General features: G+C 39.8%; 1 protein-coding gene across 4 annotated transcripts in view; it reads left to right on the top strand.

Moving 5' to 3' along the window:
• The window catches only part of LOC137281647 (histone demethylase UTY-like), a 123,001-nt gene extending 115,087 nt beyond the window's left edge, over positions 1-7,914 (top strand). For all 4 annotated transcript variants that reach the window (XM_067813026.1, XM_067813028.1, XM_067813027.1 and 1 more), the window contains 4 exons: positions 488-672; positions 1,013-1,139; positions 1,665-1,832; positions 2,543-7,914. In XM_067813026.1, coding sequence (XP_067669127.1) covers positions 488-672; positions 1,013-1,139; positions 1,665-1,832; positions 2,543-2,581 — 519 coding nt within the window. In that variant the 3' untranslated portion in view covers positions 2,582-7,914. The remainder of the gene's footprint in view (positions 1-487; positions 673-1,012; positions 1,140-1,664; positions 1,833-2,542) is intronic.
• Positions 7,915-14,725: the final 6,811 nt, after the last annotated feature.

The raw sequence follows: 14,725 nt of genomic DNA, 5'->3' as shown, positions 1-14,725 counted from the left end.
CTCGTCACGCCGAAGACCCGGGTTCGATTCCCCACATGGGTACAATGTGTGAGGCCCATTTTCTGGTGTCCCCTGATGTGATATCGCTGGAATATTGGTAAAATATAGAGAATGGACAGAAAAAATATAATTTATTGTTTGAAGAGCAACACACAATATTATTCACTGCTGAGTGTTTGGTTGTTTCTTTCTGAGCAGTTACGTGTATCATGTCATCCATCAGTGATCAATGATGCATTCCAGACTGTAAAGAAATGATCAAAACGTACAGTTCTCTACGCCATTATTTCACAGGACCCTCTTATTTCCCACAAGGACCCTTAGTACTAATAATTAGGGGTCCCCAGGCACGCCATATTTGTGAGTCTGTTGTGACCCTGTTGTCATGTCTGCCTTCATCGACACAACATTTTCTAAAATGGGCTCAAGAGATCTGCATGTCACAGTTTATGATGAACAGTTTCTAACAATTTACATCTGTGTCCAGGGTTGGTGTAATAACATTGCCTGGAATGTGGGCCCGCTGACAGCTCGCCAGTTCCAGCTGGGTATCGAGAGGTATGAGTGGAATAAACTGCAGAGCTACAAGTCCATAGTTCCCATGGTGCACCTGTCATGGAACCTTGCCATGAATGTCGGCATGACGGATGTCAAGCTGTACGAACAAATCAGGTAGGTTGATTGCTGTAGCAGGTGAATGAACAAGTATTTTCAGGTCTCCGTAATATAGCCAGTGTGTAACTAGCATTCAAGATCTAGTTTCGTTTTTGGAAGCATAAAGATCAGGGCTTTAAATGGTCTTCAGCAACTCGTGTTTGTTTTATGGGGTGGCTAGTGGGATAGAGTGGTAGACTCACTGAGTTGAGGCGTGTTATCATGTTACAGCAGTATAGATCTGTCTTACTGTCAGTCACAGATTATTTGGCCTAGACATATAGCTGGAATGTTGCTGAGTGCTGCGCAAACAAGTTTCTTTGGGGCTCAGCATTTGAACAAATTTCCAATGTTATAGATGGAGTTTGTTGAGGTCGCTTCGCCAGATACAGATGACGTACGACACACTGGAAGCATTGGGGAAGGAGGTGAAGTGGCATGGTCGATCCAAGGATGAAACTGCCCACTACTGCAATGAATGTGAGGTGAGTCAACATGGACATGACTATAAGTAGTGGGAACATTCACTGTGCAGAGTTGAATAGTTCTTCAGCAACCCATGCTTGCCACAAAAGGCGACTATGCTAGAAGGGAGTAACAAGATTGGGTGATCAGGCTTGCTGACTTGGTAGACACATGTCATTGGTTCCCAACTGCACAGGTCGCTGCTGATACTCTTGATCATTGGATTGTGTGGTTCAGACTTGATTGTTCACATATAGATGGAATATTGCATAAAACTGAACTAACTCAGAGTTGTGTCCCATATATTGTATGAGTTCCAGTGTGTCTCAGGACCCTGTTATCTTGGAGTTGGTTTCACCTGAGCCCGCATAACATAAATTTCATGCTTCTCGTCACTTCTTTTATAGTAGGTAGGTAGGGCTGATTTTGGTTTTTTTTCTTCGTAATTTTTTTTTTGATTTTCCACTCACTGTTAGTCGAAAACTTGCAACATCAGAAGCTGGTTTAGTTGGACATGATATGGATACTGATTCTCTGTGTTTCAGGTTGAAGTGTTCAATATCTTGTTTGTGACCGAACAAGACAGGAAGTTTATTGTCCATTGTCAAGACTGTGTGTACAAAACCAGCCCAACACTCGAGGGAATCGTCGTTCTCAACCAATTTCTTATTGAAGATCTCACCGAAATCTATGATAAATTCCAGTTACACACTGTAAGTATCACTCGATTCGCTATGTAGATATTTCTAAACTTACTGGTTGTCAAAGTAGCCATGATTAAAATACTTTTTGGGGAACTATCTCCCTTGATCAGAAAAAGCGATTTAAGGCATTGTAATTCGAGGTACAAGGTAATCTCCCTTAGCCATGCCAGACATTGCTAATTTGTTTATAAGGGAGGACCACTTGCTGGTAGAACAGCCAGGTGTTAGAGTTGTACATGCGAAATTGAAATTTCTCTACACACACTTGTTGATTACCTGGATGTTTTACAAGCAAGTGGTCGTCGTCCCCTCCCCCCGTGAAAAATAGTGAAGATTGGCAACAAAATAATGAACGTTTGTTCAAACAACCTTTTTAGTCGGATGTCCAGAATTTTGAGACAGATCCTCAGAGTTGGTCTGTTCATTTCATGTGACTGTGCAAAATTTGGTTTAGTTGAAATTATTGGGGGGTTTTTCGCGTTAGTGAGGAGTTCATTGGCCTCAAATGAAATCAAACACCATAACTGGAGCACAGTTCAAAGTGATGTTTAGCTCACTTAGTCAATCACTAACTTGTGGATGAATGTACACACACTTATTTTTTCTGCCCTCTTACTCACTCACTCATGCACTCACTCTATCATATAACTGGACTATTGCTGAACAAATTGCCGAATGTCTTTTTTCGGTTGATCAACACTCACTGTTCTACATTTTAGGCCCCTCCAACACCATCATTATCTCTGGTGTCCAGCTGAACACGCCAAACTCAAGGCAGCAGCAGCCGTTTGTGACATCAGCGTCTGACAACAACATCACCACAGTCAAACCCAGGGGATCAAAGTGTCATCTATGCAAATCTGTTCCAACCAGCCACTGCCTAGCACACTGGACTAACACCTTTCATTTCCAACTCAAGCCCTCATTAGACCAGCTAAACTTCTTGGCATCATGAATCACAAGGAGATGCAGAACAGTGTTTCTGTTGAGGACCCCATGGGATAATTTTCAAGGATATTGCTGATATTTGACTGGCATTTATACTGAGTGAGGGTAATTTGTGTAATTCAGCATCAATCATCCACAATCTGAGGAAATGTTCTGAAGGTAAAGCTTGTCTAAAGACAAGCCAACTTGAAATGTATGGAGAAGAAATTACAAGCATTTCTACAGAGATTCAAAGTGAATACCAAATGTACTACTGCAATAACATATATCCTCGATATCTTCACGGAAATGATTTGAGGGTATTTCTATTGAAGATTCAGATGTGAAGACTTTTGTTTATCCTGTATACATCTCTATTACAGGTGTGCCCCACGTTTAGCTGAAAATGTTGCCTAGGTCAGCTCGGGACATTCTAGAACTTAGTATATTCATCTGGAGGCATATTTGGTGGACTATTGGAATAGAACTGTGTATACATGCACCTCTATCAGTTTTACATTGATGCATATATTATTCGAAGCTTTGGATCTGAGCATAAGTAATGTTGGTCCATGAGATGGGACAAAATGGAAGCTAAGGAAAAACATTGCTTGGGATGGCTTCAGCTAGCTGAAGACAGTAGTCCAAATATACATGGAAGTCACTGGATTCTTCCTATGATTCTACATCTGTGCATCCACGTCATTCCACAGCAATGCTTCAGGAGTCAGGTCAATATTCTGAAGAAGCAACATTACCAGGTCGAACGTTGATGTTCGATGGACTCCTTGGGTGGTTTTATAGACAATTCAGGAGTATCATCGATGAGCTGGAGTTGTAGCTTCAATCAACAACTTCTTGTACACTTGTCTTGTGTTTCTACTGAAAGTGTACCTTAGGTGACTTCCTACACCTGCAGTTATCTCCCTTTACCAAACACTAGGGGGCTCTCATGTAGTTTCAACATGGCAGGCCTTGCTTACTGTTTCATTACAGTGTGGAGTTTGTACATTTGTGGGATTTATCACAGATTTATAAAGAAGTGGATGTATGCGTGTTGAATATGAGAGATGACCCCCCTAGTGTCCGTGAAGAGAACTATCTTTTGCATTCTCTCACCTTTGACCAGATTTCTAATATGCTGACATTTTCAGTGGCTAATATCTTTCTGCAAAATATTGTTTGTTCATATATACATAAAAGTGAACTGATTTCTATTTCAGAAGAATATGTAATTGTGATATGATCTTCATAATTTCTGTAAAAAGGAAAGTGTGAAAGGGAAAAAATTCAACATTTGTTTGTCTTTAAGTCTGATGATGGAAATCCCATGTCATTATTTCATATCATGGAGAGATTTATTTTCATTGAAACTGTTAGAAAATACATCTTGACGATATATACTTTACTTGACTAATTTTTGTGTTGAAATTTGTGATTTTTGCAGTTACCTCTTTTAATGTTTGTTCTAAGTATACACAATCATTTTATTTGATATTTATGTTTATTAATACCTAGAATCTATACTGTAATTTACCTTGTAGAGGAGTAGACGATTTAGTGCCAAACACCTATAGTCTGCACATTAGTGAAAATATCAAAAATAGCTGAAAAGTTGAACTCAGGTTGAAACTGTAGTCTTTGTATTACTAGTGATTTTGGTGACCATCACGTGCAATATGGCGACTGTTCGATTAGTTCACCATTACCAAAGCTGACCAACAGTAGAAGAATATTCTTCAAAGTTAATGTCTTTACATATAGGACATTTACAAAATACGTTCTGGTGAACCAAAATACTATTTTTATGTGAGAAACCTGAGGAATGATTAAGTTATCTGTCATGTCCGCTAGGCTTTGACACAGTCTTGAAAAATGAGATATTGTCAGCTGTCAGGACAATATTGTTTGCTCCTGCATGTTCCATAGCTCATTTTTTAACAATATATAATCTCTGACAGTCGTTAAATGACTTTCGTTGGTCAGGTTATTGGAGTGGAACTTTGTAACCTGTGGGAGTGTTAGATGTCCAGTTTTTGTCTGAACTCAGTTATCAACCCCTGGTGTTTGGTGTCAAGGCCATGTGTTGAAGGTCTTGTGACAAGACCATGATGTCTGTGTTAGATGAGGCCCAAATGGTCCTTCTGTTCAAAAGCAAGTATTGGACACCCGAGTCTGGACACCTCAGATCTCATCTGAAATCAGGTGTTCAACACCAGTGTCACTTGCATCCACGACATCACATTGTAAGACACCCGGTGACATTTGTAAGGCAGGTGTTTGACGTATTACATGAAACCCGATCTCAATTTCTTTTGTGACACAATGTCTTAACTGGCACCAGGTGTCATAGAACCATCAGAACTTACGCGAAAATTGAAGCCTGTTTGGTCAAGAACACCAAACCTTGCATGTCACCATGGTTACGACACTACAGAATTATCCTTTCATATCGAGCTTCCCAGTAATAAATGACACTAGATCATCCCATCCGTCATTGTTGATACCATCACAAGAATACTCTGTTGCCAAAAGTGCCCCTTGAGAACTACACGGAGCAAACACACTGCCACTGGAGACGTTTACAACAATGTTATTTTCACACATTTACATGCTGTTTGAAATGGCAGGAGTCCTGGAAGGCAGGGTTTTCATTGTTAAGGTTTGTGAATAAGGAAACCTATATAATAAGAGCAATGTTGAATAATGCAAATTGTCAAGGTTGTCATGTGCAAATTTGAGATCAGGGACCGAATCCACAAAGTGTTTTTAGCCCTACCATTAAGTCAATGATAAAGTATAGTTGCGATGGGTCATAGTGCTGCAAACCGTTTGTGGATTTGGACTCAGGATCAGTATTTTGATAAAGTACAAGCAAGTGATTGCTTTGTGGCTTTCATACAGTCAGGACGTTATGGACTATTTATTGCTAGTATAGGGCTGAAAGTTGTTGAATTTTCTCTTCTAAGGTATGTTAATTATTCCGAGACCTGACTATGCACTGTTATTCTATCAACAGCTTGAACTGTTTTCTACCTCGGGACAACAAGTTACCATCTGCTGCCAAGTGCCAACCATCTGAAGTCACTTGCAATGTGCCATGTTTAACATACCTATTACCTCCAGCTGAAAATGGTACAGTCCACATCAGAGAGGAGACTATTCCATCCTTCAAATCAAGGGGTCTTTAATCAGTACTTTGATTTTTTTTTTTAGCTGTTTTCAGTCCACTTTTGGCATTTGCTCAGAACAAGTGAGAGAGAACACATATAAACATATCATAGGGATACGAACAAAATCATTTGCTGCTGTGGTAATTGTTTGCATTTGTCCATATGCATGTTGAGATTTGTTTATACCAATGCTCAGAACTGAATATGTGTGCTTGAAAAACAATGCTGTAAGCATGCCATCTTGCAAGTAGTCTCAATAGATCATCAAACCATTGTATAGTTCAAAGCCTAATCATGCAGTGAAAAGCTGAAAAAACGGCTGATGAAGCATTCGTCAATATTCACTCATTCACGAAGCGTACATTTATTTTACAAAATACAAATAGTATATGGTCAGTTTGTAAAAAAATGTATCAGTAACTGTCATCAGTGAATGCATTGCCAGACTCGTCATATATGGATACAACTGTGACTTAATGCATCATTTACAAGGGAGCTAACTCCGGGTATACCAACATACAACATCGAACTGAGTACAAGCTTTGTATTTGAAACTATTGCTAGGGATTTGATATATATATTTCAGAGAAATAACTTTATACGTTTATACTGGAACTACACCATGTGACAATTGTATCAGCTGCAGTTATTGTTTCATACCTTATATTTCATGTTTTTTGATACAACTGAAGTTTGTCTTTTGTAAGGTTGTATATTTTTCGGTAGTAATTTTCCTCCATGTTTTGTGTTGGCTATGATGCATCCTGGTTTAGCAAATTAGTAGAGCATAATATTAGATGCTGTTGTTAAACCTTCATACTTCCTGGTGCACATGTGCTGTCGTATTGTTTCTGTATTTGTCAGCCATCTTTAATTTTTGTGATGACTTGTAAGGGAGTTTTGGCCAAGACTTGAGGTCTTGAATGTGTATAGATGGTTTGGACGGTCTTTAAGAAATTATCTGCAGACAGTTCTTCATATCTTATGACGAACTGATCTTGAGTGTTGAATAAGGAGAGAAATATATATACATTTCTTAAAGATTGTCCTCAATTTCTGTGTATGCATTGTGAGGGAATGTTTGTTAAATAACTTTAAATTTGGTTTCTAAGTTCTCTCTCTTTTTTTTAAGTTTGTGATCAGTGATTGATATTTGAAGACAAATTTACATGTGGTAGTTCAGCACTGTAAGTTTAATCTCTTCAACTTTTAAACTTTGTTGTTTAGTAGAATTTCATCAGTTTATGAAAGATATATTGTGTACATGATGACTTTTGATTTGATCGGAGTACGAGCATTGTGAGTCTGATCACAAAACTGTTTCATGGATGTGCTGAGATTGTCATGTGGTTGCCATGGCGACTTGGTGTAAATGTTTAGTTGTTTCAAGAGAGATTTCAGCTTGGATTTATCTAGGTGGTTTTGTGATTTGTGCAGTCTGCAGAGTGTATAAAGTAAAGAGTGTACATTTTGTGGTTGGATATTGAAGAATTATCTCCCCTTTGATGAGTATTGTGGCATGGAGAAAAATTATATAATTTCTTTTTGCTTGAGCACCCAGGAAGGGACCATTTGTCATGACTATATTTAACTTATTCAAGTTTCTTCATTGTTTGCGAAGTTGCTAATCACAAATTAGATTGGCATATTAACAAATACACCATTTTTACACTGATCTCAAGTCATTTCAATTTGTTAATATCCATTATTTCTGCAATATTGAAAATGGGAGATAACTCTTAAATTTATTTCTCGGGTCCTATTATTGAATAGTGTTTCTTTTTTCGTTCTTTTGATAAATCTCTAGTGTTCTGATTGTTTGTGCATATTTGTTATTCTCATGATGTGTTAGAGGTGACAAGAGGTTTGAATCTTGAAAATTTCATGAATGATTTGTCATCTTGGGTTGACCATATAAAACTGTCGCGTCTCTGTATATGAACCATTGTCGACTATTTATTGTGTTCATTAAAATTATCTTTCTGACAGAATTGCATGTATTTGTGCTTGTTCATTGTTCTCAGACCCTTGAAGAATAGGGCTAGAATAGAAGTGCATAGTTCAGATCCTAGATTGATGCTCGTGCTGTTGAGCCTTGGATTGTCTGATCAGGTTTCAGTTACTTTCAAACCACCACCATATAGCTGGAATATTGTTGAGTGTGACATTGACCAACCAGCCGACGTTTTCAAGTTCTCAACCGCAGCAATATTCCAGCCATGGTGGCAGCGCAGTGGCATCTGAATCAAGACCAGTGATCTATGCAATTGGAATACGATGACATACATCCTTCAAGTCACTGGGTCTGACTGCCTCATTCTGTTGTACACTTTGACTTTAAGTGTAAATTCCCCTATTAACAGGCAGCTAAACAGCTTGATTCCACCAATCACTTAGATTCCACTTGTAACAGTGAGACTAAAGGTCTCGTGAAGCAAGGTCTCCCCATGGCGGGAGACGTTAAGACATTCCTCAGTTGTAAAGGCTGCATTGGACAATTATGATAAGGCATTGGTCGGTTCTTGCCCAGGATTCATAATAGGGATTATGCCGGCTGGTGTTTGTCATTTGGATAAGGACTTAAGCCTATTGGATGTCACACAGTTTGCCTAGAGACTTCAAGGCATTAGACATGGGAGCCTGTTCCTCCATCGACATATTATCTATCCTATGTAAATTGTTTTGTGGCTGGTGTCCTGGCACTACTGCCGCCTGAGTTAAAATGAAAACCTTACTGGTATCAATGTCAGCAAGCGATGGAAGGTAAGGATGCTATTGCTATTACTTCCAGGAATATTAATCAGCGTTTAGCTTCGGCTTTACAGAATCAGAAAAGATATAGACCTGCTCCTAGGGGTAGAAGGATCACGCTCCATCCCAGTCCTTGAGTCATCGTGTTCCTTTTGTTCAGCTTTTAACAGGGCCATGGATACTAAGACGCATACGTCTACTCCATCTCAGCGGGGATCCTCAGCGGGCTCTAGGGGTGGAGCAAGAGGGACTAGGACCTTTCATCCCTCAAGGGCCAAGAAGTTTTGACTTCATACCAAATGTTCATATTATGACTCACAATTTGAATCTGTCCCTGGATTTGGAGTTGGATTTCGATTTTGTTCAGGCGGTAGCTCTTTCTCCAGTAGGGGGTAGTCTTGGAGCAAATTATTCTATCTATTCTCCCTAAAATCTTGTTCTCAAGAAAGATACTACAGAGATGTGCATGATTATAGATTCGAAAATTCTCAACAAGGATTTTCTAAGGAAGCCACCAAAATTCAAGATGGAATCCTTGAGCAATTTGCACAATCAAATTTAATCGGAAGCAAAATTCGTAAGCCTGGATCTCAAAGATGCTTGCCTTCATGTGCCTTATACACCCTCGATCACAGAGATATCAGAGATTCCCAGTAAATGGTCGTAGGTATCAGTTCAGAGTCCTACCATTTTGAATATATCTTGCTCCATGGCTGTTTACGGCAGTGATGACACCCATCGTATCCTTTCTTCAACAAAGACGTATATCCATCCACGGATATGTAGACAATTTCTTAGTCATGAACACAATTACAAACAAGCTGTTAAGGAAGATGAGAATGGTGATTTATGTGTTTACACATCTGGGACTAATCATTCATGCAGAAAAATCAGAACTGACACCGTGAGGATAAAGCTCTTAGGAGCAGTTTTGGATGCAAGAACTTGTAATATATATCCTCCACAGGACCAATGTTGAGGACCAGAATATTGCAGGATATCAAAAAGCATCATTCGCTCGGAGTGGACTGTACACAGGGAGGCCTTTGATTTAATTGGGGAAAATGGGAAACTCTGTTAATAGACCTTTTTGGAACCTGCAGAAAGAATCATCTTCCAACGTATGTCAGTCTAGTGCCGGATCAGATAGCATGGGCGGTGGATACCATGGCGACTACTTGGGAAAATGTGACTGCTTATGCCTTTCCCCCGTTCAAAATGATACCAGAAGTTCTGATCAAGATTCGGTCGCACAACTGCGTAGTTTATCTTGCTGTAGTGGCCAGCAAGGACGTGGTTCCCCACTCTCCTCCAGCTTCTCACAGACTCTCCTTTGACTGTGCAGAAGTGGGACAATTTTCTCAGTCAAGCGGACTCCTCACAGGTCCACGGGAACCTGCAGAACCTGTCGCTTCACGTGTGGAAGCTATGCGGAACTCATTTAAACAACAAGGATTTGATAATAGATCATCAGTTGCAATTACCCAATCTATTAGACCCACAACAGCAGCACCCTATAACGCTAAATGGAATTGATTTGTAAAGTGGAGAAGAGACCGAGGCCTCTTGGATTATCCAGTATCTATACCCATGACTGCGGATTTTCTCCTGTTGTTTAGAAATGTCAGGAAACATAATACCATAGAGGATATAGATCTGCCATTGCTTCAGTCTATGATGTTGAAGGATTGGCAGTAGGATCCAATTCTGAACTTCTTAAATTGATCAGATCCTTCCAGATCAAGGATGTCAAATCTCTTACCATTTTTCCGAAATGGGACTTATGTTTAGTTTTGAAATGTTTGACGAAGGTTCTTTTTGAACCCATGCAAGTCACACGCTTAAAGTTCCTATTGTTCAAAACAGTGCTCTTGTTGGCGGTGGCTATGGCCTCCAGAGTATCTGAAATTCATGACTTGGACTTTAGATCAATAACTTTTTCGGAAGGCTATACTTATATGTCTTGCTGTTTACCAGAGTTTGTGGCAAAAAGTCAGTCAGCGGCGAGAAGACCTGTTGGGATCAAGTCTTTTTAAAATTCTCGCCTTGTCAACCACTACCTCCAGAGCAGGCAGATCAAGATTATTGTGTCTAATTCGTGCTTTACGTTGGTAAATTCAGAGGACTCATGCCTTCACAAAGGTTCACCGTCGTCTGTTTCTTCCATGTAAGCAGAATACTAACCATCTCTTCGTGGTTCAAAAAGACGTTAGGGCTCTAGCTTCATCCTTGGCGGCATGGAATTCAGTGTCAGTAAAACAGACAATAGCTAGCTGTCGATGTCAAATACCTTTGCGAACTTTTGTCTTAGAGATGTTGCCTGTCTTTGTAGGCGCTTCGAGACTCAGGCGCACAGCATATATCCTCTGCCTGACCTTGTTTTCAGCATAACTGTGGGACCTTGAATATTGGATGCGGGTGCGGGAGGATTATTGTGAAGATCTTCAAGACAATCCGTTGAGAAATTGAAGGGTGTATCTATTAACATCTATCAGTGTAGGTGATGGTTTTGTCACGGAGCATATAACTTGGACTATGGGAAGTCGTTCAGAGGTTACAGGATTAAGGTAAATTATCTGGGAGTGGCATATAATCAACAGGTGGTATCACACCCGGAAGTGACGTTTTATAACCGGAAATAACATCATAGACATAAGTGATGTCATAGAACCGGAAGAAAACGACGAAGAACCGAGAACCAAGCGTGATAGAACCGAAAATGATGTCACAAAATCGGAATTGACGTCTTAGAACCAGAAGTAACTTCATAGAACTGGAGCATGATCATGATCAATTCGTTTAGTCTGAAAGAAGTTCGAGAATTGATGAGGACTTGGTCTTTAGTTGGTAATTATTTCTATTATTGATCAAAATTCCCTCCAAATACCTCAGACAGAATCTTCCTGCATACAATAACTGTTCTGGAAGAACATAAATTAACAAAAGAACATGATGGCGGGTATATTGAACTAAGGGAAGTCATAGTACCTATAGTATATACAAGTAGTTTCTGTAACACGAGTCGGACACACACACACACACACACACACACACACACACACACACACACACACACACACACACACACACACACACACACACACACACACACACACATATATATATATATTACAGAGAGAAAAAAAACATATGAAGGGGTTGAGTAATCAGGGCTGTGAGGTCACAGCCAAGGGCAATAATCATGTAGATATTTTAAGCATACCACAAGAGATAGCTATGACTTAGAAGAAAAAGATAATCTCACTCATTCTGTATATGACTGGCAACCATAATCCTGAGGTAAGTTTACTATTTATTTCCTTGTAACGTTAGCAAGACCATGTATATAAAACAAACTGTGAGGTTGACTTTCGCTTTTTAGTTTCCCATTCTGATATTGCTGGAATACTGCTAAAAGCAGCGCAAAACCGTATTCACTCACTCACTCATTTCATTAAAATCACATTAGCAAGATTATAACGGGAAGATTATGACAGCATCGTCATCACTATGCATAATGTCATGTTCATGCATTCACTCAATGATCGGTCCATTAATCACAGAACATCTTGAGAGAAGTTCGGACTGAGACAAGTCACCATTTTTGAACAAACTCGACAGATGGAGGACGTCATCCTGTCTTGCTGATGTCTACAATGGGCCAGAACAGCTATTCTCGAAACGCTCTGGACCCTACAAACTTCTTAAACCCATACTCAACACATTGGCTACGGTCAAAGTTAAGAATTCATTGAGCTACGAATGTTTTGAAGATAAGGGCCTTGATCTATAGGGGTTGGAGGCTGGCTTCACTGTTCTGGGATAAGTCTGTAAATCCCCAAATGACTTTTCTCCCACATTGTTTAAACAGTATTGTACATATTTTTACTAACCATTTTAAAATTTGAAATATGGAAATGCCAAAATAGTATAATGATCTTAAATAATATATTTAATAATAATGTATTGAGAACTGCAACGTCGTTTGTCCTGACCGCGATGTTGAGTGATTGCACTCAGCAATATTCCAGCTATAATACTTATTATTATTATTATTATTATTATGTTCTACAGATTAAGATAGATATGCAGCAGAAAGAGTTTTGGTGATCCTTGCACAGTCAGGCAGGTAAGGCTCATCATCAGCGCAGGACCCTCGCCCCCTCTACACGCAGCCCAGACAGCGAATGGGACTTCTCCCAGGAAACACTGCCTAGTCGAACCCACCAACAACTTTCCAGAGAATATGAAGACTCCCCAACACTGCAGCTTTTCGCATTACCCAGATTGTCAGAAGGGCTGTGCTCACGGTGGAGAACCCGGGCACTCCCCTGATCTGCGCCAAGAGATCAGGAGGTACCAAACCAAGGGCACCGAGAACAATGGGGAGCCTGACGACAGTGTACTTGGGATGCAAGCGAGACATTTCAAAGGCGAGGTCCGCATATTTATCATGCTTTTCCTGAATCTTGCCAATCACATTGCTGTCAAAAGGGACAGAAAATTCAATGATATAAATAATTTCATTGGCTTTATCAAAAAGGACAAGATCAGGTTTGTTGGCTGGAGTTCGTCTCAGGCTGTATATTGGCCTATTCCACAGAAATTTGAAAGCATCATTTTCCAGGAAGCCCTGGACATGTTCAGGGTCGTATCATGGATGGACCTCGGTGTCACAGCCACAGGCATGGCGGAGACGATAGTAAAATCAGCGAGCCATGCCACCATGTCTTTTAAGATATGCTGTTTGTGCCAAGGAAGGGCATCCACTGACAAGGTGTTGGACAGTCTCTGTAAATTCACTGCAAAGACGACATTTCATGTTCACATTTTGATTAAGAATCACATTTTGACGATTGCGAGTGGGAAGTGACTGGTCCTGAGCAGCGAAAAGTAAGCCCTCAGTTCCACATTTGAGACCAGCCGACTTCACTCAGGTGATACGGAGATAGCGAAACTTCAAGAGATGTCATTGCTTACGAATTATACGAAACGAGTGTTCAATGGTATCTGACCTCGCTATAGCACGGTCACTAGTCACGAGTTTCGTAGAATTCGTATATAATGTAATGAGACCGAGTGTGGTATTTTATTTATTACCCAAGTCTAACATACATTAAAGGTCACATGCAACCAAAACATCAAACATAATTGAAACACAATTATCACTTATTCATGACATATAATATACATTGCTGCTTGTAAAAAAACAAATAAACAAAATTATGAGCGTACAGTCGCGATTCAAAAGTCCAATATTTTGTCCTTGGGCTTACTGCCCTCGAAACGAAGCTCTCGGGAGACCGAACCCAGTCATAGCGGGTGGCTGTGCACTCAAGTGTGACGACGGCTTCCGATTGGCCGGTTCATCTGCTGATTCGCTGAGGGCTCATTATGTGTTCAGAAAGATGATCTGTTTGATGGGCATTTGAGAAGTGTGACGAATCATAAGAAAGTAAGATTCTTTATGGATAACAACTTCTTTTATTGTACTTAATGCGTCGTTTCAGTATGGATTTATATACCGTTGTCAAACAAAATCATATACACTAGAACATGATGTTATCCATAAAGAATGTATATAGAGATGATAGGTTTTGTAAATACATGTTCTCTGAATTTGCGTTCGATCCAATCAAAAATCATCTCAAAAGAGATGGTGACGTACTGCGTGGCTGGAAACTGTCATTCGTCCAATTACAAAGCAGGACTTGAAACTGACAATTGTTGGCACCAGTTTCCGTCAGATCCAGTCATTTGAGAAAAATGGATGTAGTTTGTCTGCTGTACAAGTATCACACCTACCTAATTACACAATGTGGCAAAGACCGGACTTGGGTGCACGAGTCATAAATCAATTTATTTTGTTATTTTTGCGTATAGCCTGGTAGGTGTTAAGTTCAAATTGCACGTGGTCAATGATTGAAGCTGTGTATTGCATATTGTCTTTAGCAGACAGGCAGGCAGACATATAGGTGTCAATAAACCAGACATTGAACTTTCTCTGTGACAAAGGCTGCTTACCACAATCAACACGTTTTTTTTTCATGT

This window comes from Haliotis asinina, chromosome 4 (genome assembly GCF_037392515.1).
Source record: "Haliotis asinina isolate JCU_RB_2024 chromosome 4, JCU_Hal_asi_v2, whole genome shotgun sequence".
Taxonomy (NCBI): Eukaryota; Metazoa; Mollusca; class Gastropoda; order Lepetellida; family Haliotidae; genus Haliotis; species Haliotis asinina.
This window is presented reverse-complemented; position numbering and strand designations above follow the sequence as displayed.